Below are 16055 nucleotides of genomic sequence, written 5' to 3'. Positions count from 1 at the left end.
GGCACTGTCGGCGGTCAAGGGCGACGAGAGGCGCGAGGAGCGGGACCCGCCGGGACCACCGCGCAGGTGACCCGACTCCCCCTCGGGCCCCCCTGGAGAGAACCGGCCTCAGCCCCGCGCCCCCTCGCACTCACCCAGATCAGGAGGCTGTCGCAGAGCGGCAGCGCGGGATGCGTTGGCAGCGGCTGCGTCTCCTCCATGGCCGGTGCCGCGGCGGGAGTACGCCGCAGACACCGACGCCTCCCTCCTCGCGGCGCTCCCGGGGAGCCGGCTTCGACCACCCGCTGGCCGCGGGGAGAGCTCGGCAGCCAGGCCCGGCGCCGGCGCCGCTCACGCGCGGAGCCCCGCGCTGCCGACGTGGCCGGCGTCACCCCCCGCCTCGCTCGCCCGCTCGCGCGCGCTACCCCCTCTTCTGTCGGTGCCCAGGCGTGCCGCTCGGCACCTGAGCCCCGCCCCTCGTCCCGCCCTTCCGTCCCCCTCCCGCCCACCTCGCCCTGAGTGACCTGTGCGCGCACCAGTCACAAAGGAGGTAGGTGCGCGGGAGGCGCGGGCGGGGCGGGGCGGGGCGGGGCGGGGGCGGGAAGAGCGGCGATAGGTGGCGCGGTGGGGGTTGCTGATTGGACGCGCCCTCGTGGGCTCCGGCCAATCAACGTGAGACTCCAGGCCAGAGCGGGAGTGGGCGGGAAGAGGTTTATGACCTGGCAGGTGCAGCAAGGGCGGGGGCGGGAGGTTGCACGCCCGGGAGGCGTGCGTGGCGGGGATTGGTGCGGCTGAAGCTTCGCCCGGCCGGGAGGGGCAGAAGAGGTAGAAGGGGCAGCCGGGTCCTTGCCGGGCTCAGGCGTCATCCCGCCTCCTTCCTCGCTTTAGCATTCCTCTTGGCTACACCTGTGGAGACCCAAGCTCTGCTTCCACGTTGTCTTCAAAATAGCACCCATGAATTAAAACCATTCGAGGAAGGAAGAACCGACTTTCTCCTAGGATCTTATTGAAAAGAATTAATTTGCGTACGTGGCAAAGAAATGTGCCACATTTCTAGGAAAAGAAAATACCTTAATGCTATTTAAGAAAGATCTTATGGACAATTTTATTTTAAATGAGGCAAAAAGGAAGACCATTTACAGGTAGTAATATGAAAAATGGAATGATTTATCTTCGTTTCTGAAAAATATGGAGGCTATCAATGTACCCATTTTCCTCAGGCGGTTGAAAATCTATCTTTGCTGAGAATATTGGGGAGACAGATGTAGCATAAAATTGGAAGCTCTCCAAGGTACTGATAGAGGGTATAGGTTATTGAAGGGGGGTAAAATATTATTAGTCTTGCTATTCCTTCACTCATTCATAAACATTCATAAATTCACGCACTGAATAAAAAAGCAGCTGGCTTTTTTTTATTGCTGCGTTTTTATATTTAGACACTGAAAGTTTAAAACTTATGGATGAGTGCAATTAAAAGCCCCCAAATGTTAATCATTCTCATTTTAAAAATACAATACATGCCTTTGCTACGGACTCCCTTAACATTATTCTAGAACTTTCTTAACGTGTCTGAAGTCACTGCATATATTGGACACTAGAAACATAGGTAATGTGACTTAATAAAAGCTACAAGATTTAGGAATTGAAGATCTGGCCTGCATCTTGACTTTATTCTCCATTTGGCTGTTCTATGGACCCCAACCTCTACATTCCTAAAATCATTGTGATTAAAATGTAAACATGCATTGTAAATGTAATGTAAATTTCAAACTGTAAACTTGGCAAATATGAGTTACTATAATCTTGTACTTAGAAGTATATAAGAACTTCACATATTTATCCCTGAGAGCCACAGATGGACTGAATTACTCAAGTAAAATATTTAATAAGAGTAACTGGTGGGAGCAATTGAGTTATGCTCCTGACTCTGTAGAGAGCAAATTCTCAGGAAAGGAAAATTTTGAAGAACTATATCAAGAAACGTTAAAACATACGTGTCATTTAAACCCATAATTTCAATTTTGGTCATAAATTATACTGAAATCATCAAAAATGCACTCAGAGACTTTGAACGACATGTATTGTCATGCTATGTGTTGACCAGTATATGTTCAATAAGCAAGAAGGTTAAACACATCATAGATTCATAAGATAGAATATTCAGCAACTAATAAAAATAATGCTTTGGAGAATATTCAATAACTCAGGAAAGTTGCAACAACATATAACATTAAATAAAGTTAGATAAAAGTATCAGCCATATAAACTCAATATTATAAATATTATGTATTGTAACATGTACACAGAAAGACAAAGGAATAATCATCAAACTACTGTAGTGTTTGCATATGGATTTCTTTCTGTAATCTTTTATGATTTTTAGTCTTTCTACAGTTAGCTTATATTGCTTTATAATCAGACAAAAAAGACATTAGAAGAAATGCCAAATACAATGTGGGTTATCATTTCCAACTATTAAATTGGCATTATTTTTCAAAGTAGGCATTCATGTTTGAAGAGTTGAATGAAACTAACTTTTCAACCTTCGCTGTGGGATTATAGATTGGTATAGTCATTCTGAAAAGTTTATTTTTGAAAAAAAAATGAAGAACCTTTAAAATGCTCAAAACTTTTAAGCCAATTATTTAACTTTCAGAAACTGTTATAAGAAAATAATCATATACTAACAAAGTTGTTGATTGCAGTGCTGTTTATCAAAGCAAAAAAAGAGAAACAGCTATTAAATATCTGAAAGGTGAGTGATTAAACCTATCATGGTATATTCATACAATGAAGTATGTTACAGCCATTAAAACATTTTGAAATAAGTTTACTTACTCAGGAATATGCTTACAAAATGATATTTATAGAAAAAAACTGATAGTAAAAATCTACATATAGCATGGCTTCCAACATGTATATAATATTTTATATAAACATATTTACATGCAGATCCCTAGTTGGGTGTGCATGGATATGTATATGTCTACCAGATATACACACAGTGAGAGAGTGAGAAAGAAAAAGAGACTAAGGAAAATTCACCAAGATGTTAATTGTGATGATGATGATGATGTCTGGCTGATGGAATAATGGATTTTATCTTCTTTGTACTTTATAGTGATTTTGAAATTTTCTACAGTGATTTTATTGTCAGAAAGAGAATTGAAGGCTGACATAGTATGATAAAGTGGATGCTGAGTCAGTTTCTGAGTCATTCTATTCAAGATTCACATTCTATTCAAGATGGGAGAGCATCTGATTGGTCTGTCTTGGGATATGTGTCTAACCCTTTGCCAGAAGAGGGTAGAGCACTTGGACAGGATACCCCACCAAGACTGCAGATCCAAGGTAAAATCAGGAAGTGGTTGCCAGTAGAAGGGAGGAATGATACCTGCAGATAGAAGCAAAACCAGTTCTCCTCACATGATCCAGTAGGGCTGCTGTGAGATCAAATGCATGTAAAATGCCTAATACAAATCCTAGCTTATGGTAGTTACTCGGTACATTTTAGCTATTCTGTACACTGTGTGTATTGTCTTGAGTGTGTGTGTTTGCACTCATACCAAAGTAATCCGAAAGAAAATATAAAAATATTAGTAAAAACTATTTACAGTAATTATTATATTTTTGTATCTCCAATTTCACCCAAATGGACAAATATTACTTTTCTAATTAAAACAAAACCAAACGTGTTTTTTATTAGAAAGAGAGAGACAGAAAGGATCAGGAAGAGATTTTAGGCTCTGAGTTGACCTGTAAGTAAAAAGATAAATGATAAGAGGAGAAAATTCCTAATTTGTGTCTTCCACATACAGGTGATAGAATGAAGGAATGGAGAACTCTAATGTTTTTCCTGCTGATTTTTTATATAACCCTGAATGACTGAGAATGGATACAAGATGGAAGGCTTTGACCGGAAAGGCATGGTTCTAAATATACAGACCCAGCAGCCATGCTAGCAGAGCAACTAAGAGTGCAAGTGGATCTCACCAGCAAAGCATTTATTCCTGAAACAAATAATTGCCCCCCCCTCCGCAGAAGTCTAACAGCATTGCTTAGATGCAGCTAGACTCCTTTCATGGAACCCCCAAAGAGATGTACTCCAAATGTTGAAGGTAGGAAGGAATAACAAGAGGATAAAAGAAGGAAGAGCAGGAGGAAGAAAAAAGGAAAGGACAGAAGCGTAGGCTCAATCTCAGCAACAGAGAGAGACGAAGGAAATCAGAATGATGTTAATTTGCCATAGGAATTGACTTGCTTTTCTAGATGATACCCCCATCCAAAGAGTAGTCTGCAATTCACAATATGCAAAGAATGATAGCAAACTCAGGCTATTTCCAGTCAACTGCCCTCAGACCTCGAAGGAAGGTATCATCAGACATTTCCAGGTTGTGACAATTTTCAATCTGGAAGATAGTTTGGAATAATAGTGTACAGGTCCTGGGAAAGGAGATTTGCAAGCCCTAAGCAGAGTCTTAGGAAAAGAAATGGTGACAAAAATTAGCATTTTAAGATACTTTTTTGTTCTTAGGCCTGTGATCACAGTGGGCACAAATACCTAAAGTTTACCCAAGCTCCATCAAATACTGCACCAGGATTTAAGGAAGTAAGACCAATCCCAGACATTATCTATGGATGAAATTTAGACTTCTGTTAATGGGACAATTTGATTTTTATTTATTTTTAATTTTTTTAATTTTAAAGATGTGGGATACAATTCAGGTTAGGTATACAAATGTTCATTATGCAGGTACCCTTGTTGATGAGGTATGCCCCTCCTTCCCCTGGCAGTTTCCCTCAACTGCCAATCCCACCCCCCACCCCCGGCAGTTTCCCACTACTGCCAATATGGGACAATTTTAACAGAATTGACTTGGATACTCAATAAGTCTGAATTTACAGGTGATGGGCCTGGGACGACAAGAACAAACTTCATCCCTACTGATATTTTCAGCTGGAGTGACTATTGAGGTAGAGTCTGGAGAAAGAGAATCAAGGATATGGATTCCTTTACACCCTGTATAAAAAGGAATAACCATCTATTCTTCACACTGGCCAGGGACTGACTCCTGTTTTGAAATTAATGCTCATTTAGGGACTATATGTCGCACTGGGAGTTTTGCTTTTGGGGCTTTTGAAGACTTGAGTTACAGAGATTTTATTTCACTTAATGAAACTGCCTTTTAATGTATTTTAGTTCAATGCCTGTAAACAATGTTATGGCCAACCTGTTAGGGTGCCCAAAGAGAGATTATTCTGATACTTCAATGAAAACAAGCTAAGTTCGAGCTCAAATTAAGGGTGAAGGCATCTCTGGCAGTGAGGAATGAACATCAGTAGAGCAAGAGATCTTAAAATTGCACCATCAGCAAGAAAAAAAAAAATCTTACCTTCAAGGACTTTTGTTATATTTGGCTGTTGTAAGTTGGGTTTTCCAGGAAGTGGACTTTGAGATAGAGATTAGCATGCCGGAGGTTTATTAAGAAATGCTCTTGGGAATAGCAGCTCTATGAGGGAAGGAAAGGAAGCAGAAGTGGACAGAAGGAAAAAGCAGGCTGTGGTGCAGTTCTAATGCAAGTCTCAACTGGTCCTGGGGATCTGGAGCTTCTGAAGCTGGAACTACCCTTCCAAATTATCCTGAGTTTGGATGTAGGGAGCCTGGTCTTTATGCTTTCACATTAATGAATCATTGCATGGGGGCTGTCCTGGAAAGGTGGCATGGCAGTTTAGGTAATTTACCAAGAAGACTGATGACTGATAGCTGTGTACTGGGAGCACTCCCAGGAGCTAGAGATATCCAGGCAGCATGGCATAGTAACCTCTGCATAGCAGTAGCACCCACAGTCACTTTGAGCAGAAGTGAGGGTGCCATCATTCAGAATGGGAAAGCATGGTGTCTGAAACAGTGTTGGCAAGTGACCATGAGTGCAGCAGTAAAGTCTCATAAACACAAAGTGAAAATAGTCACAGAGGAAGAATGATGGTATCTTTGGTTCTAGAATTTAGGAGGCTCCAAAGTGAAGAGGCATTACAGTCATAGTTACTATTTCTTGTAGGGACTCAGCATCAAATAATTAAATGAGTGACACCTTGGAAGATTTAAGACTAGGGTGTCTGGGGAAACAAAAGTTACAAAAGTAAGAAATCACAACACAGGGTTAGCTTATCAATTATGTTTTCAACTTATGAGAGTGTTGCCTGCCACTTATTGAATAGAAATAAATATAACCATATAATTTTAAACATATTTAAATTTTCCCAAAGCTCTAAATCAAATACAATTGGGCATAACTTTTATCTTGTCATTAATAGTTCAATGAAAAAATTTAAATAGCAAGATATATGTAGCATCTTTTTCAAATAATGAAAAACAACAGGTAAAAAACAGACATTTTGTTAAAATGTACTGATAATTTAACCTTTCCAAATTATAATTTAAACATATAATTCTTGTAGTTTATGTCTCAGTTTATCTAGGTAAATCACAAGACATGTCATCATTTTACACTCTGTTAGAAGAGATGATCCATGCGTCTCATTCAGTTGGTGACCTATTTTTTATGTACAAAAATCCTTCTAATCCATGTAAGCAGGTTTTTAAAACAAAGACCAAACAGTGACACATACTGAGTGTGTAATCATTTAATCCACAGATGTTTGTCTCTATAAAGCAAGAATAATCTAACTTTATAGTTTAACTACACAGGGTACCTCCTATTGTTTTCAAAAAGTGTTGAAAATTATTATTTAAAAAGAAAATTCCTTAATTTACATGATATATATGGAAAGTGAACAAAATCACATTCACAACACTGGTTTCACAGAATTAATAAGAGTATAATGTCTCAGGATGGTAGGGATCACTATGTTTGAAATATTGCTTGTATTTTTTTATAGCTTGAGAAAACTAGAATTGAAACTATTATGACTAAATTTGGTATTCTGAAGCCTCCACATGTATGAGTTGAAAATATATTAAAGTGATATTTGCCTGAGATATAATATCTTGCTCACCCTCCATGTGTTAGATAAGTATCTCTTATATAGAATATAATGCATTTTAAAATGCCAAAATGTTAGAGGGGAAAAAATGTATCCGATTGCTTAAGGATAGAAGAAAAGAGGGCTATTAATCATAAGTTATAACAAGTTGGACTGATAGAACAAAGAATGAAAGCGAGAATGTCAGGAAATACGTGCAAACGTTTTATTAACTTGAGCAGTTGCAGAACGTTCCTTAAAACCCAGCTATGGCTAATGAAATTTTTTAAATTATTTAACCAAATGAATGAACATGACTTGAGAACATTCCCCCAGAGATCCTTAAGACAAAAAACAACTAAGAAGTAATGAAAAACAAAATTGTGTAGGGCTTAACTTTCTATAAAAAGAGAACCCATTGCACATTTCATTAAAGAAGAAGACTTGACACTGTAACAATGTTTTGTATGTACATAATGGGTAACCAATAACATATCCAATTTTGAAGCGATAGACAATAATAATGAGAGCTAAAATTGATGGAGCACTTCTTAGGTGCTATGTACTATGCTAAGTGCTTCACTGATGCTAATTCCTTCATCCTTAACAACTTGATAACGTAGATAACTTTTGCATCTTTATTTTATAGACAGGGGAACTGATGCATAAAGTATTCAAGCTCATACAACTAACAAATTGCACACCTCAGAAAATCTCTTTCCAGATGTAAGGAGGAGAATTCTCCTAAGGGAAATCAGAGCTGATTTTTAAAAGCAATCATTGGAAAATACAACAAAGCACAACCCTTCTTCAGTCAGTGCAGTTCTAAATTTTCTCTTGTTACTGAAATAGTTCTCCAGACAGTCAATTTCCTTTTTGTTTGACACTGTAAAACAAACAAACCCACCATGTCTAGATGAGTGAAATTAATTTTTACCTGTTAGAGAATCTGCTGACTGAAGGCTCCTAACTACAATAGATGAGTCGGGGACTTTGAATATATTAAGCTTTTGGCATTTTGTATTTGAAGATGAGTTTGAACTATTATTTTTACCCAGTGTTTCTTATAAACTGCATGTGATTATTCTGATGAGTAATTAAGTTGGTGATTTTTGTTTAGAGTATTGGTCTACTGAGGCTGTATTTTTTAATGTACTAAGTTATTTTTTAGATTATGGACACCAATAAGTAGAGCGATAGATGGATGTACATGTCTAACTCAAGAGCAACAGAATTAATTATCTTTTATCTTTAAACATGTCAATATATATCTCCTAAGAATAAGGACATTCTCCTACAAAACCACATGTAATTATTATACTGGCAAAAACTAATACTGTCAGAGAAATAGTATTGCCTAACATGCAATTCTTCTTTAAATTGACCTAACTGTTCCCAGTTATTCTTTTCTTTCTCCTTTTGCCAGGACCCAAAGCCAAAGAATCAAGGATCATGCATTGTGTTTATTGTTGTGTTACTTTAGTGTCCTCTAAATCTAGGTCAGCTCCCCACTCTATGTGTGCGTGAATATGTGTGTGTGATCGTCCATGACAGCAACATTTTTGAAGCGTCTAGTAGATTTGTTGGATTGTTTCTTCATGATCAGATTTAGTTTAACTATTTTTGGAAGAGATTATATAGTGAGATTAGTGCACCACATTAGCAGGAACATGGTACTGGATTATTATTGAGGATAATAATTGGGGGACATTAAATTTTATCATTTGATTAAAATGGTATCTAACTGTTGGGGACTTTTTGATTATCCTGTGATTAGATATTATTAAAGATTATCATTTGATTAGAATGTGTCCACTAGATTTCTCCATTGTAAAAGTATTTTTCTCATTACAATTACTAAGTCGTATGAGAATGAGTAAGTATGTTGTTCACCCAAATTTTTTCACCCAATGCTTTTAGCATCCATTAATGATTATGACCAGATTCAAGTATTATTGTGGTGGTTGTAAAGGGCATTTTTTTACTTCCATTATTCCTTCCACATCTATTAGTTAGCTTTGCTGTAAAAAATAAAATAAAATAATTTGTCCCCTTTTCTCCACAGTCACCTTTAAAAATTTTAAGTGCATAAATGTATTTTTATTCAATTTGGTATAATTCTTTCTTGCCATTAATCATTTTAATCATCAGTCTGTCAAAATATCAAAATGGGAACCCTTTCTCATTGGCTTCTGCATCTTTTTTTCATACTTCTGTTTGTTGTTTGTTTGTTTGAGTACTTCTATATTTCCTGGCATGAGATGGTCAAGTTTCACTTTGTACTTTCTTTGATCCTAATCTGGAATCAGTTATTTCTCCAAGGAGCCTTGATTCCATGTTGTGAAGAATGGCATTTAGTAAAACAGGATTTCTGTGACCAAAGCATGCTCCATTTCATAATTTCATTTCTTGCAAATTAGATTTTAGTCACCTATTAAAATAAGAACATCCCTGTAAAAACTAAAACATTGAACCTAATAGTTTCATGTTAGGGTAAACATATTGATCAGATTTATTTTATAGGGGGAAGGAGGCTGAGAGAATGAGAACACTGGACACCTGGCAATGATGAAGTAAGAGGGGCCTGTGGAGGAAGAAAGAAAGCTGACATCAATTTCTTCTATTCCAGGTACCATTATGAACAAAATTTAAACTAATCATCATAACAATCTTACTTTTACAAGTAAGGGGATAACTTGTTCAAAATTACAATTTGAGTGGCAGATGCCCAGAACTAAAACCCTTATTTGTGTGACCCTAAAAGCTTCATCTGGGCCTTCTGCTACCCCATGCCATTTTCCAAGCCAAGTAAGGAGGTCTTGGGCTAAGAACACCGGTTCACCCACGTCGAATTTCAAGAAGGGCAAACTCTGGTCATGCTGCCTTCTGTGTTTCACTTGAAGTTGCCCATTGTGAACTGCATGCACAGCCACCCTCACAAACATTATTGTCCTTTGGTTAAGAGTAAGGTGCCAACGTTTTTCTCTACTGCTCAGGAAGGCTGTGGGAAACAATTTCCTATTTCATTTGCTTTCAGTGTTGTTTCAAAAAGAACAGATAGGCATCTCAAACTGAATGCTGTCTCAGTAGGATTATTCATTACAAGTACTATCCGTTGCCAGAAGTTAGTGCTGGTGGTGGGAAAGCTTGTTGCAGGCTTGTAAGAGATAACTGAAGCAAGCTGCCTAAGAAACAATGTTGGTCACAAAGCCCAAAAGAACATGTTTTTCTCCCCTCTTTATTATTCCCTTGGTCAAGTTCCTGAACTCACTCGACTCTCGGTTTTCTTACTGTAAATGGAGATAATAAGAGTTTGCCAGCCTAAAGAAATGAGGCAAGCTATCTAGGACAATACTGATAGCCACAATTAAGTATCTTCTATATTTTCTTTGATGTTAGAAATAAGGCATAGTCCCTACCCATGCTATGCTTACCATCTCATTGGAGATCCAAGACTTGAGTCTTTAAAAAGGGCAAATAAATGGCAGACATTTTTATAGCAGACTATGCAAATGTCAGAGACAAGTAAAAGGACTGATTATGAAGGACATTATAAATTTCCCAATCTACAATAATAATAAAGGGCACATTTCTCTTTTTTTATTCCAATGTTTTTAAAAAAAGAAAATAAGGGACAAGGAAGGAAAAAATAAAGCAACAAAAAAAACAGATGAAAAGGGAAAAAGAAAAGGAAAGAAAACATACAAGAAGTAATAAAAGTAACTTGCTAGGTAAATATAAAAGTAAGTATTAATATATATTTGGTTTGTAGTCCCAGCTTGTAGGTCCCAGGTTTTCAGTCTCTTCCTTTTTCTTATGTGATTTAAAGCCAACTCCATAAAATGCTAATTATAAATCTATGTTGATGGGTAGGTATACAACGTATAAAGATATAATTTGTTACAGTAACAATATAAATAGAGGGATGGAGCTGTGTAAAGCAAACTTTTTAAGTTGAATTAAAACTAAATTGTTATAAATTAAAATTAAAATGTTAATTGTAATACCCAGGGCAACCATTAGGAATATAACTTTACAATATGTAGAAAAAATGGAAAAGTAAACAAAATTGTATACCAGAAAATACATATTTAACACAATAAAAGGCAGTAATGGAGGAACTGAGGAACAAAAAAGATATGACATATAGAAAACAAATAGCAAAATAGAAATCCCTCCTTACTAGTTGTTATTATTATCATTATTGTTATTATTATTAGAGTCAAGGTCTCACTTAGTCACCCAGGCTGGAGTGCAGTGGCACGATCACAGCTCACCACAGCCTTGACTTCCTGGGCTCAGGCAGTCTACCTCCCAAATAGCTGGGACTACGGGCACACACCTGCTCAGGCTGGTCTTAAACTCCTGGACTCCAGCAGTTCTCCCCGCTCAGCCTCCCAAAGTACTGGGATTATCAGTGTGAGCCACCATATCCAGGCCCCTTATCAGTAATTACTTTAAAAGTAAATGGATGAAAAACTCTAATCAAAAGGCCATTTCTGGCAGGATGGATTAAAACAAAAACAATCCAAGCGTATGCTATCTGTAAAAGACTTGCCTTAGATCCAAAGACAAAAATAAGTTGAAAGTTAAAAGATGGCAAAAGCTATTCCATACAAACACTAACCAAAAGACAGTTGATGTGAATATATTAATATCAGACAAAGTACAGTTTACAAAAAAAGTTGTTACAACAAACAAAAGATATTACGTGATGATAAATGGTCAGTCCATCAAGAAGATGTATTAATTAAAATAAACCTATTAACAGAGACCCAAAATATATGAAGCAAAGACTGACAAAGGAGAAATAGATAGTTCAGCAATAATAGTAGGACACTTTTTTTTTTTTTTTTTGAGTTGGAGTCTCACTCTTGTCACCCAGACTGGAGTGCAGTGGCACGCTCATGGCCACCGCAGCCTTGACCTGCTGGGCTCAGGTGATCCATCTGCTTCAGTCTTCCAAGTAGCTGGAACTACAGACGCATGCCACCACACCCAGCAAGTTTTTGTGATTTATTGTAGAGACAGCTCTCACCAAGTTCCCCAGGCCGTTCTCAAACCCCTGGACTCAAGCAATCCTCTCACCTCGGCCTCTCAAAGTGCTGGGATTACAGACTGAACCATCATGCCAGGCCTAGAGTAGAACACTCTTCTACTCCCATTTTCAACAATGAATAGAACCACCAGAAAGAAGATCAACAAGGTCACAGAGGACTTGAACAACACCATATACCAGCAAGACCAAAGAGCCAAGTATAGAACTCTCCACCCAACAACAGCAAAATATACATTCTTCTCAAGTGCGCATGGACCATTTTCTAAGACAGACCATAGATTAAGTCTCAAAACAAATATCAATACATTTTGAAATACTGAAACTATACAAAGTGTCTTCTATGATCACAATAGAATGAAATTAAAATCAGTGAGAGAAGAGAGACTGGCAAATTCACAAATATGTGGAAATTAAACAACCAAGCTCTTGAACAACAAGCTCTTGAACAATGAATGAGGATGAAAACACGACATGCCAAAGCTTATGGGATGCAATATAAACAGTGCTCAGAGGGCACTTTGTAGTTTTAAATGCTTACATTAAAAAAAGAAAAATCTTATATACATAACCTTCCTAAATAAAACTAGAAAAAGAGCAAACTAAGCCCAAAGCCAACAGAATTGAAATAATAAATCTGAGCAGAGGTAAAAGAAATATAAGCTAGACAAACAATAGAATTAATAAAACCAAAAAGTGGTTCTTTGAGAAGGTCATCAAAATTGCCAAACAGCATAATTGCTCAAGTGATAAAGACAGAAAGAAGCCTCAAATTACCAAAGTCAAAAATGAAAGTGGTAAAATTACTACTAATTTTATAGAAAGAAAAAGATTATAAAATAACGCTATGGACATTTGTATATGAGCAAATTCTATAATTTATATGAAATGAACAATTTCTAGAAACACACAAACTACCAAAATTAACTCAAGAAAAATTATACGTATGAACAGACCTTAAGTAAGTAAGGAGATTAAATCAGTAATCAAAAGAAAGTTCAGGACTGGATGGCTTCACTGGTGAAGCCTACCAAATGTTTTGAGAAAACCAATACTTCTCAAACTTTTCCCAAAAAATAGAAGGGGAAGAAGCACTTCCCAACTCATTCTAGGAGGCCAGCATTTACCTGATACCAAAGTGCATTAATATGTTGTAATACATTGATTACTTTTCATGTGTTGAACCACCCTTGCATCCCTGAAATAAATCTTGCTTAGTCATGGACATGACGGGGGGTGGGGGGAGGGAGGGAGGGAGAGAGGGAGAAAGAGAGAGAGAGAGAGAGAGAGAGAGAGAAAGAAGAGAAAGAAACTGCAGGTCAAAATCCCTTATGAATATATAGATGCAAAAATCCTCTACAAAATACTAGCAAACAAAATCCAGCAGCATATTAAAATGATTATACCCCATGACTAAGTAGGATTTATTTCAGGGATGCAAAGGTGGTTCAACACATGAAAAGTAATCAATACAACATATTAATGCAAGAAAGGGAAAAGCCCCAACATTTATTTCAATTAATGCAGAAAAAGCATGTGACAACATTCAACAATCTTTCATGATGAAAGCACTCAGAAAACTAGGAATAGAAGGCAACTTCCTCAACATGATAGAGGCCATCTGTGAAGTCCCACAGCTAAACATCATAGTCTGTAAAAAGACTAAAAGATTTTCCCCTAATAACAGGAAGAAGATAGTTATTTTCACTCTTGACACATCTATTTAACATTGTACTGGAAGATCTAAAGTTCAAGCCAGGGCAACAAGACAAGAAAAAGAAAAGACAATAATATTAGAAAGGCAGAGGGAAAACTATCTCTAGTCACTGAGGACATGAATTCATATTTGATGTTTTAAAAAACTATTAAAACTAGGAAAGGAATTCAGCAAAGTTACAGAATATGAGATCAAAACTCCATTGTATTTCTACAATAGATGTCTACAGTATATACAAAACTTCATTGTATTTTTGTACACCAGCAATGAACACTCAGAAAAGATAATTAATAAAATAATTAGATTAAAAAAAATAAATAACATAAAAAACAATACAATATTTAGAAATAAATGTAACCGAGGAGTTGGAAGACATATACCTTCTAAACTTTGCTGAAAAAAAATTTTAAAGACCTAAATAAATACAAATGCATTTCATGTTCTTGGATTGGAAGACTTAATATTGTTAAGATGGCAATATACCCCAAATTGATCTATAGATTCAGTGCAATCTCTACCAAAATTTTAACTGCTTTTTAAAAAAACGAATAGAAAAGCTGGTACTAAAATTTGTATGAATTTGTAAGAGAAGCAAAATATTCAAAATCCTGAAAAAGGAAAACAAAATTGAAGAACTCACAGTTCATATTTCAAAACTTACTACAAAGCTACAAAAATCAAAATAATGTGGTACTGGAATAAGGACAGACTTGTAAATCAATGAAATCCAACTGACAGTCCAGATAGAATCCATATATTTATGGATAATTGATTTCCAGCAAGAATGCTAAGACCATTCAAAGGGAAAAGAACAGTCTTTTCAAAAAAATGGTATTTGGACAACTAGATATCCACATAAAAAAAGAGGAATTTGGACATCTACCTCACACATCATACATGCAAAAATTCTTTCAAAATGAGTCAAAAAACTAAATGTAAGAATTAAACTCCACAGCTCTTGAAAGGAAACATAGATATATGTACTCATGACCTCGGATTAAGCAATGGTTTCTTAAATATGATACCAAAAGCACAAGTAACAAGAGAAAGAAAAAAACCCAAGAAACAAAAAACATGGGCTTCACCTAAATTAAGACATTTTTAAAAAGAGTATAAAATGATATTTTGATACAGGTATACTATGTATTACTCAGTCAGAATAATTAGCATATTGATCACCTCAAGCATATCAATCACCTCAAACAGTTATTGTTTCTTTGTGTTGGGGACATTCAAAATCCTCTTTCCTACCTATTTTAAAATCTACAAGCTGGGCTCGGTGGCTCAGCCTGTAATCCCACGCCTTTGGGAGGCTGAGGTGAGTGGATTGCCTGCGCCCGCGGGTTTGAGACCTGCCTGGGCAGCGAGACCTCATCTCTACAATAAATTAAAAAAAAAAAAAAAAATCAACCGGGCATGGTAGCCCATGCCTGTAATTCCGGCTACTTGGAAGGCTGAGGTGGAAGGATTGCTGGAGCCCAGCAGGTCAAGGCTGCGGTGTCTGGGAGCGGCCACTGCACTCCAATCTGGGCGACAGAGTGAGATTCCTACTCAAAAAATAAAAAATTTTAAAAAATTAAAATCTACAATAAATTACTGTAACTGTGACTATAGCGCACCCAATGGCACTATATAACACTGGAACTTCTTCCTTCTTTCCAGCTATAAGTTTGTATCCATTAACCAACCTCTTCCACTCTCCCCTGTCCTATCCTTCTCAGGCTCTAGTAAACGCAATTCTACTCTCTGCCTCTATGAGCTCAGCTTTTTTGGTAGCGCCCACACATGAGTGAGAACGTGTGGTATTTATCTTTCTGTGCTGACTTATTTCCCTTAACATAAGGTCTCTCAGGCTCATCCATGTTGCTGGGAGTTACCGAATTACATTCTTTTTTTAATGGTTGAATAGTATTTCATTGTATATATATGACACTTTATCAGTTCATCTACTGATGGACACTTAGGTTGATTTCATGTCTTGGCTATTGTAAATAATGCCACAATACAGATGGGGATGCAGGTAACACTTGAAAATACTGATTTCCTTTCCTTTGGGTAAATACGCAGTGGGATTGCTGGATCATATGGTGGTTCTAGTTTTAGATTTTTGAAGAACCATCAAACTGTTTTGCATAATGGCTGTGCTAATTTACATTCCCATCAACAGAGTATGTGTTCCTTTTTTTGTATCCTGAGCAGCCTTTGTTTTTGTCTTTATTTTATTTTATTTTTATTTTTATTTTTTTGGTTGGAGTCTCACTCTGTCACCCAGACTGGAGTGCAGTGGCCGCTCCCGGCCACCGCAGCCCCCACCTGCTG

At 37.3% G+C, this 16055-nt stretch overlaps 1 protein-coding gene across 1 annotated transcript in view; it reads right to left on the bottom strand.

The window, feature by feature from the left end:
* HOOK1 (hook microtubule tethering protein 1) overlaps positions 1-391 on the bottom strand; it is a 58498-nt gene extending 58107 nt beyond the window's left edge. The window contains exon 1 of the mRNA XM_021710430.1: positions 135-391. Within this exon, the coding sequence (XP_021566105.1) occupies positions 135-200 (66 nt within the window). The 5' untranslated portion in view covers positions 201-391. The remainder of the gene's footprint in view (positions 1-134) is intronic.
* Positions 392-16055: the final 15664 nt, after the last annotated feature.

This window comes from Carlito syrichta, unplaced genomic scaffold (assembly GCF_000164805.1).
Source record: "Carlito syrichta isolate Samal-C Ts95f unplaced genomic scaffold, Tarsius_syrichta-2.0.1 Scaffold288945, whole genome shotgun sequence".
NCBI lineage: Eukaryota > Metazoa > Chordata > Mammalia > Primates > Tarsiidae > Carlito > Carlito syrichta.
This window is presented reverse-complemented; position numbering and strand designations above follow the sequence as displayed.